The 15,165-nt window shown below is 44.3% G+C and overlaps 1 protein-coding gene across 1 annotated transcript in view; it reads left to right on the forward strand.

Moving 5' to 3' along the window:
* Positions 1-15,165, forward strand: part of NRDC (nardilysin convertase) — a 1,236,039-nt gene that overhangs the window by 108,485 nt on the left and 1,112,389 nt on the right. Inside the window, exons 3-4 of the mRNA XM_069642204.1 lie at positions 2,343-2,424; positions 8,882-9,035. Coding sequence (XP_069498305.1) covers positions 2,343-2,424; positions 8,882-9,035 — 236 coding nt within the window. The remainder of the gene's footprint in view (positions 1-2,342; positions 2,425-8,881; positions 9,036-15,165) is intronic.

Consider the following 15,165-nt stretch of genomic DNA (forward strand, 5'->3'; position numbering starts at 1 on the left):
ATTTCGGGAGTTAGGTTGGCAGTGTTTGTTCATTCACACTAGTTATTTGAGGGGTTGAGAGTTGCACTACAACCAGAACTGCTCCAGTTGAATTGTTGGGGGAAGGGGTAGGAGGGGAGGGGAGTGGTGTTATTACAACTGTAGTAATTTGATGTACTTTTGCCTGGTCCATTCATTTTTATTGGCATTTTCTTAACATAAATTTTTAAATACAAATCTAAGAATTCAAAATGGAAACAGTTTCCCAGTACTGATAGTCTGAAGGACTGATCAGTTTCCCCAAAACATGTGACGAAAAGGAAAGTGAAGCTGAATGCCTTCCAAAATTCGGCACAAGGTTAGAAAATGAGTAAAAAGATTGGTATTCCATAGGAAACTAAGGAGGGTAAGTTCTTCATGGGTTCTTCATTACAGCCCTGCACCTCTCAATCTCAGAGGCTGGCTCCTACATCCTTTTGGTCACATCGACATACCACAGGATTGCAAAGACATTCTGTCGTGGGCTAGGGCCCCCTCTAATCTGCTGTTTTGATAAAACATGGAAAAGGTTCACTGCTTGATGTACAAGCAGCAAAGTTGAATGAGTGAAATCCAGTACTTTTCAGCACAGCAACCATATTTGACATTCCAGAAGGAGCAGGTACTACTTCAGACAAGCCCACTATTTTATGTCAAAGATGCCATCTTCTTTCACTTAAATGAGCCTTTGCTATTGACAATTTTCTGAAGTTCTCCAACAGCCCCTGTGGATAAATCCCTTAATTTGTTGGATGTAAAGAGGGAACATAAATACTGCGTTTATCGTACTAACTGCTTTTGCCAGTGATCTCAGCTATTCATATTTGCATCTAGTGTTGCCGGAAAAGGGGTTTACAAAGCTTCCATCTTCAGTTGGCTATCTGCATGCTTTGTCTTTTGCCTTGGTCAGGGCGGAAGGCCACTTCCTCGACGGCCCATTCTACAAGAGCGTCTTCTTCCAACAGCTGTCTTGGCTGGAGTGCGCTTTTAGGCATTTGTATAACAGCAATTTGGGGACTGTGCATACTTTAACCAGATTTTACTGCATAGACAAGAAGATGGCAGAGAAGTTTAGGGTTCAGGCAAGTGGTCTTCTGAGGCCTGCTCTCCTCAGGTGAGTGAAGGTTTTCCTCTTCCCTGTCTCTGTATGATTTCTGCTCCTTTATAATCTATTCAACAGCATGTGAGTTTATGAAGGATTCAATGCTGCAAAAGGAATAAGTTACTTACCTGTAACTTCTGTTCTTCAGCATTGGTATCGTTCATAGATTCACGTGCAGCCCTCCCTTGGACCACACAAGAAGTTAAACTGTGCCCGTTGCCCGTGCATTAAAAGCACCTGAAGATGGTCTCCATGGGTGACGCTAAGGGAGGCACAACCTATTGGCTGAAAGGTAAATAATCCAAAGTGGGTTTAATGGAACACTAAAGTGGGTGCAATTTCTTGTGTTTCCAATGAAACTTGGCTTGGATAAAATATAAATCTGTGTTATTTGGATTCAAAGTGTCCATGTTACCTAGAGCTGGATTTAATGTAGCACTTAATGGAACCCCAGAGAAAATGTAAACTTCAAAACATTTCTTTCTTTGTCCTTTTAACCCTTGGTACATTTGTTCCATTACTACCCTTTTTTCCCCCTCCGCTCAACAGATAAATGGAATGCCAGCCACTTGTATTCCCCCAAAACAGGCACCCCCCCTAAAAAACAAACAAATGGGGACTAAACATGCCCAACAAAAAACAGGAACCAACGGACTCGCAGAAGCCCATCTTCCCGTTCCCCCTCCCCCGACCCCCATGCTTTCACCCACACAGCTCTGCAGATATGTTTGTCTCAGTGGTACCTGCAGTCCAATGCAACATGAAGGAGCTTGATCTGAAAAGAAACTTCAATGTATAAATACATCTTTTTCTTTTTCATGATTTACTAGATGCAAAGAAATACGGATGACTGTTTGGAGTCAAACTTTCTTTGTACTTGCCCAAAATATGGAAATGACATTTTTACTCCCTAAAAATCATTTTCCTCCCAACTTAAAAAAAAGAGTAAAATACTCCCACTTTAAGACCTTACCTGGCTTGCAGGTCACATTCTCCCCCCCAAAACACTTTATAGAGGGAATGGCTATTTTCCTTGGATTAAAATCAATATTTATCAATTGATGTTTATTAGAACAATGATATTTTCTCCAGTTAATCTATTTTCCATAAATGCTAAAATGACTGTTAAACTGTTGTTTTTATGAACTGTGAAAGTGTTGCTCTGCAACTTCTCAACATGACAATTGTGTCTTAAGCCAAAGCCTTCTTTGTGTTTTGTCAGTCAGCAGCTGCATTGTGTGTTGGTGTTGGAAGCTTCAGCGACCCAGATGATTTACCTGGCCTGGCACATTTTTTGGAGCACAGTAAGTAGCTGCCCGTTGAATTGTCATATTAAGTCCTGTGTGTTTATGAAATTGCTGCGTTAGTATGCAATTATACTAATTCAGAAGGCACCAAAACCATTGCATTCTGTAGGTGTGTGCACATAAACTCTTCAAGAAACCTGCTCGTTATAAGTGTAGGACATTGAATTGGTTAACACTTTTCTACATTTGATTAAATGAGACCTGAACTGTAGAATCTGGGCCACTTGGATGGGTTAGGGTTAACTTAATTCCTGTACTGCTTTTGCTAGATTTAGAAAGTCATGGGATTAAACGTGTGCAGAGAGCAGTCAGGCCAGATGGCTACCAAAACATCAGCATCAGCAGCTATGGCATTGCTCCTTTTGCCCCTGCCTGGTCCCTTACTAGTTATAGTCTGTGCTGCAGGCTACCTTGGCCTAACAGCATTCCCATTGCATTCTGCTGCTACATCTCCATTCTGTGGCCTTGGAAGCACGGCTTACCTTTGCTAATGTCCCTGGTGTTGCTGGGGCGCTCTCTCATTATTGGCCTGAGGGATTGCACTGATGGGGAATCTCTTCATACAGGGCTCCACCAGGTCAGACTCTGCTATACAATTGTTGCGTGCACCAATGAAAAAATGGGCCACAGTCAGGGAAGTTATTTCACCAAAATGCCAGGGGTAGTGGAAGTGACACCACACGACCCTTGACCTCTGACATCACAGGAAGTGATTTCACTTTGGGGTGGGGTCACATTACATCACAGGAAGCAATGGAACACAACCTTTCACTCCATGACAAAACAGGAAGTGGCATCACATAGCATTGTTCCGAAGTATAATACAAAAAATATGGTTACGATATCACTGTAATAGATATTCATTGCATACAAAAATGGATTGCAATATGTACTGTTAATATCAGTGTGTATAAGTCCATCTTTGCAAATTACTGTCAATGCAAGCATACGTCCAAGGCCAAATGATATTGTGTTATTATATAGCACTTACGCTGAAGAGCCTTATATAGAACAAATATGCATACAATATCACCCAGCCTGTGTTGGTGGTCATTTATCAACCTCAGAAGGATGAAGACTGAGTTGAGGTGTTTAAGAACAGCTTAAATCAGTTACTCACCCCCTGAAGTGTGCCTGAAATAAACCTTTGTGTCTAGCAATTATTGTACAGAATTCCAGAAATACACATTATTTGTTATTCTTATTTAGAGTCACTGCTCAAAGTGTTACAATTGTGGAACACTGTGTTAATAAAAAAGAAAAAAATACTCATGTTTAAGAGGCCTAAACGAGAAAGTCAGCAACTCCAGAAGCAAAGAACCACATGGAGCTGACCAGAGATGACAATAGCCGAGTATCCTACAGGCTAGGGGGTAGCAAGGAAGACGACAGTGGTAGCAAGGGAGACCTCGGGTCGCAGCTGCGACCTCTGTTGACCCCCAAAGGATGTCCCTTCCCACAGTTGCAAATGGCTATTCATTCCTTTTTTTGACACTGGTTGAATAGTACCTATGGGGGAGTTTTTTGATAAAATGCAATGAAAATTGTGCATTTTAAAGAATATTTATTCATCACTAGTCAAAGCTACTAGCTGCGTAGTGAAGTAACTCCTCAAACTGGCCAAGAAAGTGATAAAAAAAGTGACCCACTTAGACCCAAAACACTGTCTGACACCATCATTCTGCGTTTTTGGTTCAGCCATGGGCCTATTGCCCTATAGGCAAGTCCAAGCCTGGGTCTCCACCATTGATTGCTATGTCTGAGAGGAGCCACAATTGTGTACCTGTCAGCCCTGTTTGACTGTCTGGAGTTTCATTCTGGAAAGCTGGGGTGTTGCTGAAGAAGGGCCTCAAGACATTTTACTGCATTGCCCGCGTCCTGCCCTCGTTAGTAGCTTTGTTTTCCTATGACGATAGACATTGAGGCGACTGCATGGTGGGTTCCTGATGGCTAGCTCTGCTTGATGCTGGTCTCTAAACTGAACAGCACGTGGAGGCATTCTACTCTTCCCTCTTGGTCACTGCACCTGCAGTCAGTTGGGGAGGGGCTAGAGAACTGCTGAACTGACGCATCACCCTGCCTCCCTCCTAGATGTATGTTGTATCAGTGGGCCACCACTACTGCCACTGTCTTGCCATTGCATTACTGGACCCTAGTCAACCTGAGTAGGCAGTCTCTGGCAGGATCACAGACTGAGTGTAACTTCTGGTGCAACAGTCCTAGATCCAACCACTCAAAAAAAATATTTACAAGCTTGTGCGTGACATGAAGAGTGGGCATGCTAAGAACAAGACTGCGTCTGCCTCTTGCAGTCCCCTCTGCCTGAGAGCATAGAGCCTTTCATTGCTGAATGCGTCAAGGACATTTTTGGGAATCGTACCCTCATTCAACAATTCCTAGTTGAGAGGGTTTATCTTTCACTGACTCCTCCTCATCCTAATCCAGTCACTGTTTTCCATTGCTGAACTGCAGAGACTGCAACCTGATCTTACTCAAGGCGAGCAAGGTGGACTACCTCCAAAAGCTGCAATTCCAAATCTGTGTCTCTCAATTTCACTATCAAGGTGCATAGTACTCTAATTTTTTCGTGGCAGCACTTAAAGAAGAAACTCTGCGAATTGTATCTGAAGTACGCTAAGCTCTTCTTCTGCCCCCATCCCCCTTTTTTTTCTTTAAAAAAAAAAGGATTTCTTGGCGTTTTGCATTTGTAAATAAGGAAACAAAGTAACGTTACCCCCACTCCATAGCAGCAGTATTCTTCCCATCTCCTACCTCACCTGCTAATTCTTCCCCGGCAATCCTCGCGTAATCACACAAAGTCCTATATCCACAAATTGTGCCGGCACCATTGCTTCACACAATCGCCCTGTAAATAAACCATTACCATTTCCCACTCTCTTCTGAATTTTCCCCTATACCCCTGGACCTGGAAGGTGACCCACTCCATTGCCAGCAGCTCCCACAATTTCTGTAGCCAATCAATGCCTGTTCGGTTTGCTTCTGTTTCCACCGCATCAATAAGACTGGCCATGCTGTTATCGGCATCATCATGAACAACTTTTTCTGGGCTCCTTCTGCCGGGCCACCTCAAGAACCCACACATCCTCTCCCTGGGGGTAGAGGCAGCATCAAAGATGATCATTGATTTTATCTGGTAGACTGCATCTGCCCAATATGGACCCAACACTGGGCAATCCCACCATGTGTTTCCAATCCCCACTTCCCGAGCACCCTCCAACATTCCTGTGAGCCACCTGGATACATTTTGTACAACTTTACTGTAGTGCCACTGCATCATAACCATATACCAAGTATCCCTCCGTTGTATTGATCGAGTTAACTTAGGGATGTTCCTCCACAGATTCTCCCATTGTGTCATGTACCCAAAGTGTGACGTCTCCACCTCCATCTGTAATTTATACAACATGGATATTATCTGCTTGGTCCCCGAGTGGGTAGTAATGAAGCGTTTTAACTTGGCCAAATCCCTCCCTGCTGCCTGCATGGTGCACATTTCTCCACAGCACAAAGCCTGGTCAAACCCTCGGCTGACAGGATTCACAGGTTAATGTCTCTGGCACACTCATTCACCCCAAACAAACCGCTCCCAGTGGGCAAATACATGGCGTTGCTCTGAACCATGTCGTCTTGCATACCATTAATAACCCGTTGCAGGCTGCGCATGTGACCGGCACAAAAGTTCCTGGCAGCCAAATGGTCTAAAACCCAAGGTTCATCGGGAGACGAAATCTCCATCACGCATGCGCTCTCACATTCACAATATGCTACAACATCTCAAGAGGGATGCCACTGCTTGAGCCAACCCATCAGTTCATTCTGGAGCTGTGAGCGGTCCATTGGGCCCCAAAATCTTTCTTTCCGCTGATTCAAAACTCAGTAGTGCGGTTCCTCAGACAATACCACCACAATGTTTTACCTCTGCTAACGGAGAGGAACCAGGTCAAGCTACTTGTCTCAGGAACCTCAAACCATCTGGCACTGGACCATTTACAACATCACTTTACAAGCGTTCAACCTGCCGGGGATACACAACGAGCGTGCAGACAGCCTCAGCAGGGACACGATGCAATCCCACGAATTGCGGCTTCAAAGCAGCCAAATGAACAATCACTGCAGCATGGGGACAGCCTCTGCTGGTCCTCTTCGCCACAATATCTAAACACAGTGCCAAAAATGTGCATGCAGGCTCCCACACCGAAGCTCGCAGGGGGATGCATTCACATATCCTTGGACCAACGTCTTGTACGCGTACCCCCCCACCCTCAACCCATTCTTTTGATCAGTAGAACGATCCAAATGATCTGGAGATACCGTTTGCAAAATAATTTTAGTACCACCGTACTGTCACAGACAAACTTGGCTCTCGGACATCCTCCAGCTATCGGCGGACTACCCAATCCACCAGGGAGACGAGACTCTTCTCCTGTCGTAGAACAGCACAATCCTGCATCACGACCTAGGCTCCCTCAAGCTCCCAGCGTGGCTCCTGATCACTCCAAATTTGGCCACCTATACATCCCGCAGCAATGTCAATGCATACTGGCGGCAGATAGGGCCCCTTCCACTAACGGCTTGTACAACCAAAAGTGGAAAAGGTTTTGCACATTTTGTTCACAATAGTCCAACCTGCGTCCACTGGCTATACAACCACAACAGGTTCTTCCATACCTGCTGAAGCTAGCAGAGGAAGGTCTTGCTATCGCCTCCATAAAGGTATACCTGGCAGCAATGTGTAGGTTCATCAGGAAAAACGGGAGAGCCCCCACCCCCCGCCCTCTACAGCAACGGACTACTCAAACATTTTCTAAAGGGAATTTTTCGCTCCATTCCACCAAAGAAAAGGATACCGCCAGTATGGAGCCTAAACCTGGTCCTAGCCGGCCTCATGAAGAAGCCCCCCTTTGAGCCTCTCTTCAGCGCACATCAAGTTTGTGACTTGGAAGTTGGCTTTTCTGGTCGCTATTACGTCCTCCAGGCAAGTATTCGAGCTACAAGCATTGGTGGTGGACCCTCCATAGCTCAGGTTTGCAAGGGACAAAGTGAACCTCTCCACCAATCCGCACTTTATTCCAAAAATGCCATCTGAGTTCCACAAAAATGCAACTATCATGTTGCCTACCTTCTTCCAAAACGCCAGCACCCCAGGAGAGTGCATTGCACTCCCTGGAAGTCAAGAGCGTTGAAATATTACCTGGACCGGCCCAAATCCTTCATAGCTGAAAGACAGCTCTTTATCGCTTTCAGACCCTCAAACAAAGGGAAAGCTATCACGAAGCAGAGTATCGCAAGGTGGATATCCTCTATCTCCTTATGCCGCAGGCCACTGCAGACTACAGCCAGGGCACATTCCACAAGGAACGCTGCAGCTCTGTGATTTGGCGTGCCCTTCAAAGACACTTGTAAGGCAGAAACATGGGCAGTGCCCCACACCATTACAAGGCATTACTGCCTGCAGCAGCAGCACGCGGAGTACTTGCAAATGGGACGGGCAGTCCTTTAACGGCTGTCCAGTAAGGTAAGCCCTGCAGCTTCCGGGGTTATCGTTGCGTATATATACTTCATGCCCAGGCATAAAATTCAGGGGTTATGGTGTCTGTTTGCCTATTTTTCTCCTCTTGTCTTGTATACTGCTATAAAATCTATTCACAGCATGTGACTATGAAAGATCCAATGCTGGGGAAGGGAATAGTTTCGTACCTGTAACTCCATTTCTCCAGCGTTGGTATCTTTCATAGATTCACATGCGCCCTCCGTCCAAACATCCTCTGTGTTATTGCTCCAGCAAAAGTGGTTAAAATCTGAGAAGTTGCTGGGGCGGAGCTATGCACTCGATGTGCTATTGGTAGGGACCAAAAGCACCCACAACGATGTGGGTAGAACACTCAAGGTGTTTCCTTAGGAAAGGTATTGCAATATAAGTAACTAGGGATTTGCATCCTGACGGAATATTCACAGCATGTGAATCTATGAAAGATACCAACGCTGAAGAAATGGAGTTGCAGGTAAGAAACTACTCCCATACCAACCATCAACCTCTGTACATGTTTTTTTTAAAGTAACACAAATTGAGCTTTAGGATGGAAAAGTATAGATTTTGGTGTCCATGTAATGCACAAATGGCTACTAAGCTCTCATTAAACAAAAGGTCATTTTTGCACAATGGAGTTTTGCATTTAAAAGTGACGAGGGACAATCTTTCTACATACCCAAAACCTTTTCTAAATGATGCAGCTTTATTCTGCTGGCATTCTGCAGTCTCCCCTTCATCTTAACCGATAATAAGCCATATCTCTGCTTCTTTTTTTGCATGTATATTGGCTTTTTTTATGTGGGTGTTTTCCATTCTTGTAAAGATGGAGAAAGACGACTCTTAATTTGGTAGGCCATGAAACATTACTTTTGTTGAATTTAAATTACACATTTTGTTTTTAAGTGGTTTTCATGGGAAGCGAGAAGTACCCAGATGAGAATGGATTTGATGCATTCCTGAAGAAACATGGCGGCAGTGACAATGCCTCAACTGATTGTGAGCGAACAATATTTCAGTTTGATGTCCAAAGAAAATATTTTAAAGAGGCTCTTGATCGGTAAGAAGTTATGTGCGTGTGTGTTCACCTGTTTGTGTGTGCATGTTTTTTAAACTCCTTGCAAAATTATGGCTGCTAAATTGTGACATTCAGCAAATCCAATGCCACTTGTCTGTGACTCTGCCTCATTCATTTTGTGCAGTTGCTTGGCTTACTTTTCAAAATCCACTGATCTGTGAGGAGGCCCATATTGAATACAGATAAGACTGCCTGCTCTACGCTGTCGTTCAGGAGTGCAACAAAACTTAAATGGCTCTGTGGTGATGGGAGGGGCCACTTCAGAAAATAGTCAGGGTAAACTGAAGGACAATATGCAAAGAGGTGATGGCAGTCTTTCTTTAGTACGTATTGCTGCACTAACACCACCATGTTTCGGGAAAGGCTTCCTTCACCTCTCTGCCTAACAAAATGCAAGTGTGCACATTCAGGGGTGCACCGAGGCTAAAATGTAGGCCGGGATAACCCTTCTAATGTTGGAAGAGGCGCTAAATTCAGAGATGGTGGAGGAGTGGCAAACCTACTTATCTAGGGGCATCCAACTTCTTAACGCATTGTAATGAGACTAGTCTAGTGCAGCTTCAATGTCTCAAGCAGTTAACTCTGCTTTATGTCTGAAAACACCCACTAGCTGTCTCCTGTCTCCCCTACCCTTACAATCACTCTCCTGGCATGCAAGTACTAAACCCATATCCTGATTTCAGTTGCCTAAAAATGTATGCATATGAATGCAGGTGCTAACAATGAAATGCTTTACGTAACTAAGTTTTCCACAAAGCACTTTAAGGGCTCAGACCTCGGGTTCTCCGCATTTCATAACATATCCCAAAATCCTTTGAAGAAGATCATCACTCAAGACTCGGGTGCTTCTGACCTGCACCCGCCTGTCAGCACGGTCACTCCTGATGCACGGCACAATTATATTTATTTATTTTGACACTTATATATCGCACCGAACCCAGGGGCATCTGGGCGCTTATCTTAAAATGGTTGGTTACTAAGGTTGCTTAAGTGGTGGTTACAAAGTATGTTTACAGTAGTTACAACATTCTTACGTATTGATAACATAGTATAATTACAATAGTAGTTGCAGCATGCAAAGTGCTTATGAAGTAATGCAGTGCAGACTTCCAGGTCAGATCAAGAAGTTACATGGCTCGAGTGGCATGTAGGCAACACAAGGCTGTCTGTCAAATCAGGTAAGTTACAGGCCCTGATTGGGCATGTGGGCAGCACAGGCTACCAGGTCAATTCAGGTATGTTACGGACATCGAATAGAATAGGCATGGGTATGCAGACTAGCAGAATCACACCTCATGTTACAGGGGCTGCAGCAGTCTTGCAAATGGCATAGGGTAAAATGGGTACAAGCAAGTTGCCTCTTAGGTTACAGGTTCTACGACAGCCAAGCAAACATAGGGCAACATGGGGGTGACATCATAGTACAACATCAGTGCATGCATACAGACTGGCAGAAACGCGCCTCATGATGCAAGGGCTGCAACAGTCATGCGGACATTGTGCGACAGGTAGAGTATTGCAAGGATGTACAGTATGCATGTTAAACAAGATTACCAAGTTCAATCTTTAGTAAGGGTACACTGTGCAAGAGAAGAAGCTTCATAAACAGATTAAGACATTGACTTAGTCAGAGATTTAGTTGGACATCGAAGTACCAAGAAATTTGGTATTGCACACTTTAAATGGTGCGCTAGAGACATAGGGCCTCATTACACGGATGGCGGTGAACCATGGCGCAATTAGCGCCATGGTTCATGCCGGTAAAATACCAGCACCGCCTTGGTGGAAAGGGGAATTACCGCCCTATTCCAAGGTTGGCGGGGCGGTAATTCCCCCTTCCACCATTGCCCTTCCCCATTCCCATTTTTGCCCCATAGGGCTCTATGGGAATGGGGAAGGCGCTAATTACGGTACCGCAAATTGCGGTACCGTAATTAACTCCCTGGTCCCTTTGCGGTTGGTTTTTAATGCCTGCAAAAAGAAGGCGTTAAATTCCCCAACCCGCAAAGGGACCTCGTAGTAAGGCGGTAAGGATTTACCGGTACCGGTAAAGAACCGGTAAACCCTTAATGCCATCCGTGTAATGAGTGCCTATAGTCAAGAGTCATTGCTGGCCATCCCAAGCAGAATGCAGGAGACAGCTGTTTATAGGTTTAGCAACTAGCGTAGCAGTTGCATCACAAACTGGATCAGGTACTCTACTTTCGGTCTTCGGTATGGAATCATGAAGCCCAAACAGGCAAAATTGGAGGACGGAAATGCAGTGTGGTGCAGCAGCGGTAAGCGTAGCATGGCGGGTGAAGATAAGGATCAGATGTCTGCGAGTAGCGGAGGGCTAACATATGGTATTGAATCTTTGCAGTATTAGTGAGCTGTTTGTGAAAGCAATGGCGTTGTGACCATGGAAATTAGAGGCGTCCTCGCGCTTGGGGCACATAAGGGAAAGGTGGGGTGCGAGAGGGCAGAGGCAGTAATCCGGATGGGATGCGCATCAGAAGTGTAGAAAGCATGTAGGGAGATATCATTTGAGAAATGTATGATTTGTAATAGAGTGGTATGGGGGTTAAGGCAGCACTTAGCTTCATTATAAACCTGATGCAAGGGTGAGGTTCCAAAGGCCACACGGCAGTTTGCGGCTTGCATAAGAAGGTACCCTGGTGTTCGACAGCCATGGGCAGACATGGAGAGACAGGGGCCTTAAACCCGGGCCTTTGACCAGGACCCGGCTTCGCTTTTAAATGCCATACAAAGCTTACATTAGATTGTAAAGCCACACCTTCTTCGAATAAAAACAGTTTGGAAGTGAGGGGACAAGTACAAGTAGAGTCGGTGCTGCATCCTGTGCCAGGAAAGTTGTTTATTTATGTTAACAGTGCTGTATTCAGAACAGTGGTGGGAGTGGAAAAAAGGAACTAGTGGTACTCTGTATCCGAAAAGGAGGGAGTACGATGGTGGGAGATGGGGGAGGGTATGACTGTGCCGGATGGAGTTGGACCTTTGGTTTGCCATCTACAATGTCTCTTATTTCTTTCTGGCTAGACATTGCCTGGAATAATAAACAATCACTGGCAAAGCCGACAGTTTTGGCTTTTGTGCAGTATGGGATAGGTACTGATATAATGGCATTACTTTACGATAAGATGGCAATGGCTGAAAAATTGAGTGATTACCTAGGCATATGATGGCATTAACTAGCAAATGCCTTTCTAATACTGCAACCGACAACTGTTGGCTTTGTGATTGCTTGTTTTAAAAAGGAGCTCAGTGCGTGGAACAGATCTAAATCGAGTGGCTGAAAGCACACTTGGTTGAGGCTTTTTTTATTACACCAGAAGCCATTTACAACTGTAATTAAGCCGTTAATTCTCAGACTGCATAGAAATAAAATTGGAAGTTAATGGCTGATGTTGATGCTTGAAAAAGCTAGCTCAGAGATCCCATGAGGATAGTTTTGGGAGGGGCAGGTAATGGGTGGGATTGGTCATAGGAATTAGCATGTCCATAGGCTGGCAGTGGGCTGGTAAATAACAAAACACCATCAATCTGTGCCTCCCTCTTCACGAGTCCTCTCCTTCCTAATTGTACTCCAGTTCAATAGTTTCGGCTTACACCCAAAATTAAAAATGGAATCAAGTAAAACTAAGGTAAAAGTAAACCCCTCTGGTAAGTTGCCCCTCTGGCCCGTGGCTGCTCTGGTGAACTCTCCTCTGGTCCTTGGCTCCCTTGTGAGTTGGACCATATGGTATTTTGTTCTCTGGTGCATCTGTGGCAAAAACAAGACACAAAACGCTTACATTTTCTGTCATTCACACAAACCTTAGCTACCTGAAACGCACACGACCACTGCTCACAAAATACCTAAAACGTTCATCGTACAGAGCCATAGCTTTTAAGATCTGCACACATCAATGTTGTAACAAGGCAATATTGGCCATATCCATCTGCTATGGCTTTAGCCCCTACCCTATTTGTTGCAGATCCTGAAGCTCCTAGAAAGTGTGAAAATGACAGATGGTGTGCAATGAAATACTCAATATTTTAACATAACAGCACATGGCAGAGTGTGTGGCAGTACTCTGGATGGCTCAATCAACTTTGGTGGCTGGGAGCAACTGGGGAGAAAATGTAATGTTGGTTCAACCACAGTTAGTCCTAGAATCTCTGGTGCACTGACTGGCTGGTGAGACTGTCTACCTGTCAAATCAAGTGATATGAGACTGGGGGAGGGCCAGTGCAGCAATAATGCAATTCTATGTGACCGTATTGGAGCCACTAGCAGAGGAGCACCAGGGTACACCAATTTGTCCCTACACTTATTAAACTGTCCTATATTAAGGGTGTAAACTTAATCGCTAAATTTTTTGCAGTCTAAGTCAGGGTGAAATTACATTATTTGCCCAGGATCTCACACTTGCGTTAAACAGCAAAGCAGGGATTTAAACCCACTCTGCAATTTAGGTACGGCTACCTTCTTCCATGCTTTATTTGGAAAAAGTTTTGGGGTGTCAAAGCATACAATAATACTAACCTATAGAGTTTACTTGCAAAATACACACATTGTATAGTAAAACATCATGACAACATGTAATTCCTTATAGCAGCATGTTCTGCCAAAATAATATCAAGTGTACGTTTTATTTTCCACATCTTGAATGGAAAACTGTAAGATACAAAAAGGCAAAATATCTATTTACCTTCTTTATTTTCAGTGCTTCAAGACATAAAATAAGTTGTGTAATAAACTTGCTTAGGTTCAGAAATCCGTCACAAACCTCCAGCGTGTTATGTATGGTTTTAAGAAAATTCAACTGAGGACATTAAAGCAAACGGTACTTTTTAGCATATCAAGCTACTAGACATGATGGGTATAAACAAATGTTTCAATGGGTGCTTTGTGTTGCTCGCTTTATCTGTCACAGATTTGCAAGGTGACCGGTGGTCTTTCATTTGGAAATTCACCATCATGCATAAGAAAGGCTATGCTGCCGATGACAAAATAAACGTGTTCTTGAGTTTATTACGGCACTGGCTGCAGAGCCCGGGACGCGCAGCCTGTGTGTCTCAGGGGGGCTCTGACTCCTGAAAACGGTCAGTGCTTAGTCATCGACCCGAGCAGATTGTAGACGTGCCTCGGAAGAAACAAAATGCGCCCAGGACTATGTTCCTGATCCTTTGCTTTGGACTGTTAAAGGCTCAGTACGGAATCCCTGACCCTTGGCTCAATGACATTGCGCGCCTGGTGTCGGTTCTATACGAAAGGCCAACTTTCAAGATGTCACTCAGTCACTTTTGCCCTGTCCCATTTGGATGGTGGTTAAATGGCAAAATGCCAGCCCAATTGCATCGTTCCAGCACAAATAATACTACAGTGGCTTTCCTGTAGAAGCCATAGTCCACCTTAAGTTTTGTTTGTTTATTGATTTTGTATGGCGCGCCAAACCCAAAGGTAACTGGGCGCAACAGAGAGCAGAAAAACATGATTGCTTAAAAGCTTAGTTACAAGGTAAGGCACAGTATGAATATGAAGCATTACATCTCAACAAATCAATTAAAGAATATCTATATATTAGTCAGATAGTGGGATCTATGGGTGTTAATTGAAACATGGTTATTCTTGGGGGTCGTTAGAGTGTAGCCATGTGAGAATATTTAGTCTAAAGCTATAGTAGGATTGGTCTGCTCTAATGTCAAGTGGGAGAGCATTCCAGTATTGAGCTACCTTAACTGGGAAGCTGCTGCCGCCTGTTTTTTCAGTCTAAATGTAGATATCTGTAGGCAGTAGGAATTGGTGGTTCTGGTGGGGCGAGTCAAAGTTTTTCTCACTATTCTTGCTGCCAGGTAGGGGGGGAAGCGTTGTTAAGACATTTAAAGGTGGGTGATGCCGTTTTAAGTGAGATTCTGTCAGATTTTTAGCCATTTGTGTTCTCCTTTTGTTTGAAATGTGTTCTTTGGAAGGTAGGTTGATGGCAGTTCTAAGGGCATTGTTTTGCAATGTTTGAATTTTGCCAATCATGTATTTGTTAACTCCTAAATACAGGGCATTGCAAAAGTCAAGTTTGGACAGTATTAGGGCGTTGGCAATGATGATGCAGCTGGCTTGGGTGAGGAAAGC

Source organism: Ambystoma mexicanum, chromosome 1q (assembly GCF_040938575.1).
Source record: "Ambystoma mexicanum isolate Mex_15411 chromosome 1q, UKY_AmexF1_1, whole genome shotgun sequence".
Lineage (NCBI taxonomy): Eukaryota > Metazoa > Chordata > Amphibia > Caudata > Ambystomatidae > Ambystoma > Ambystoma mexicanum.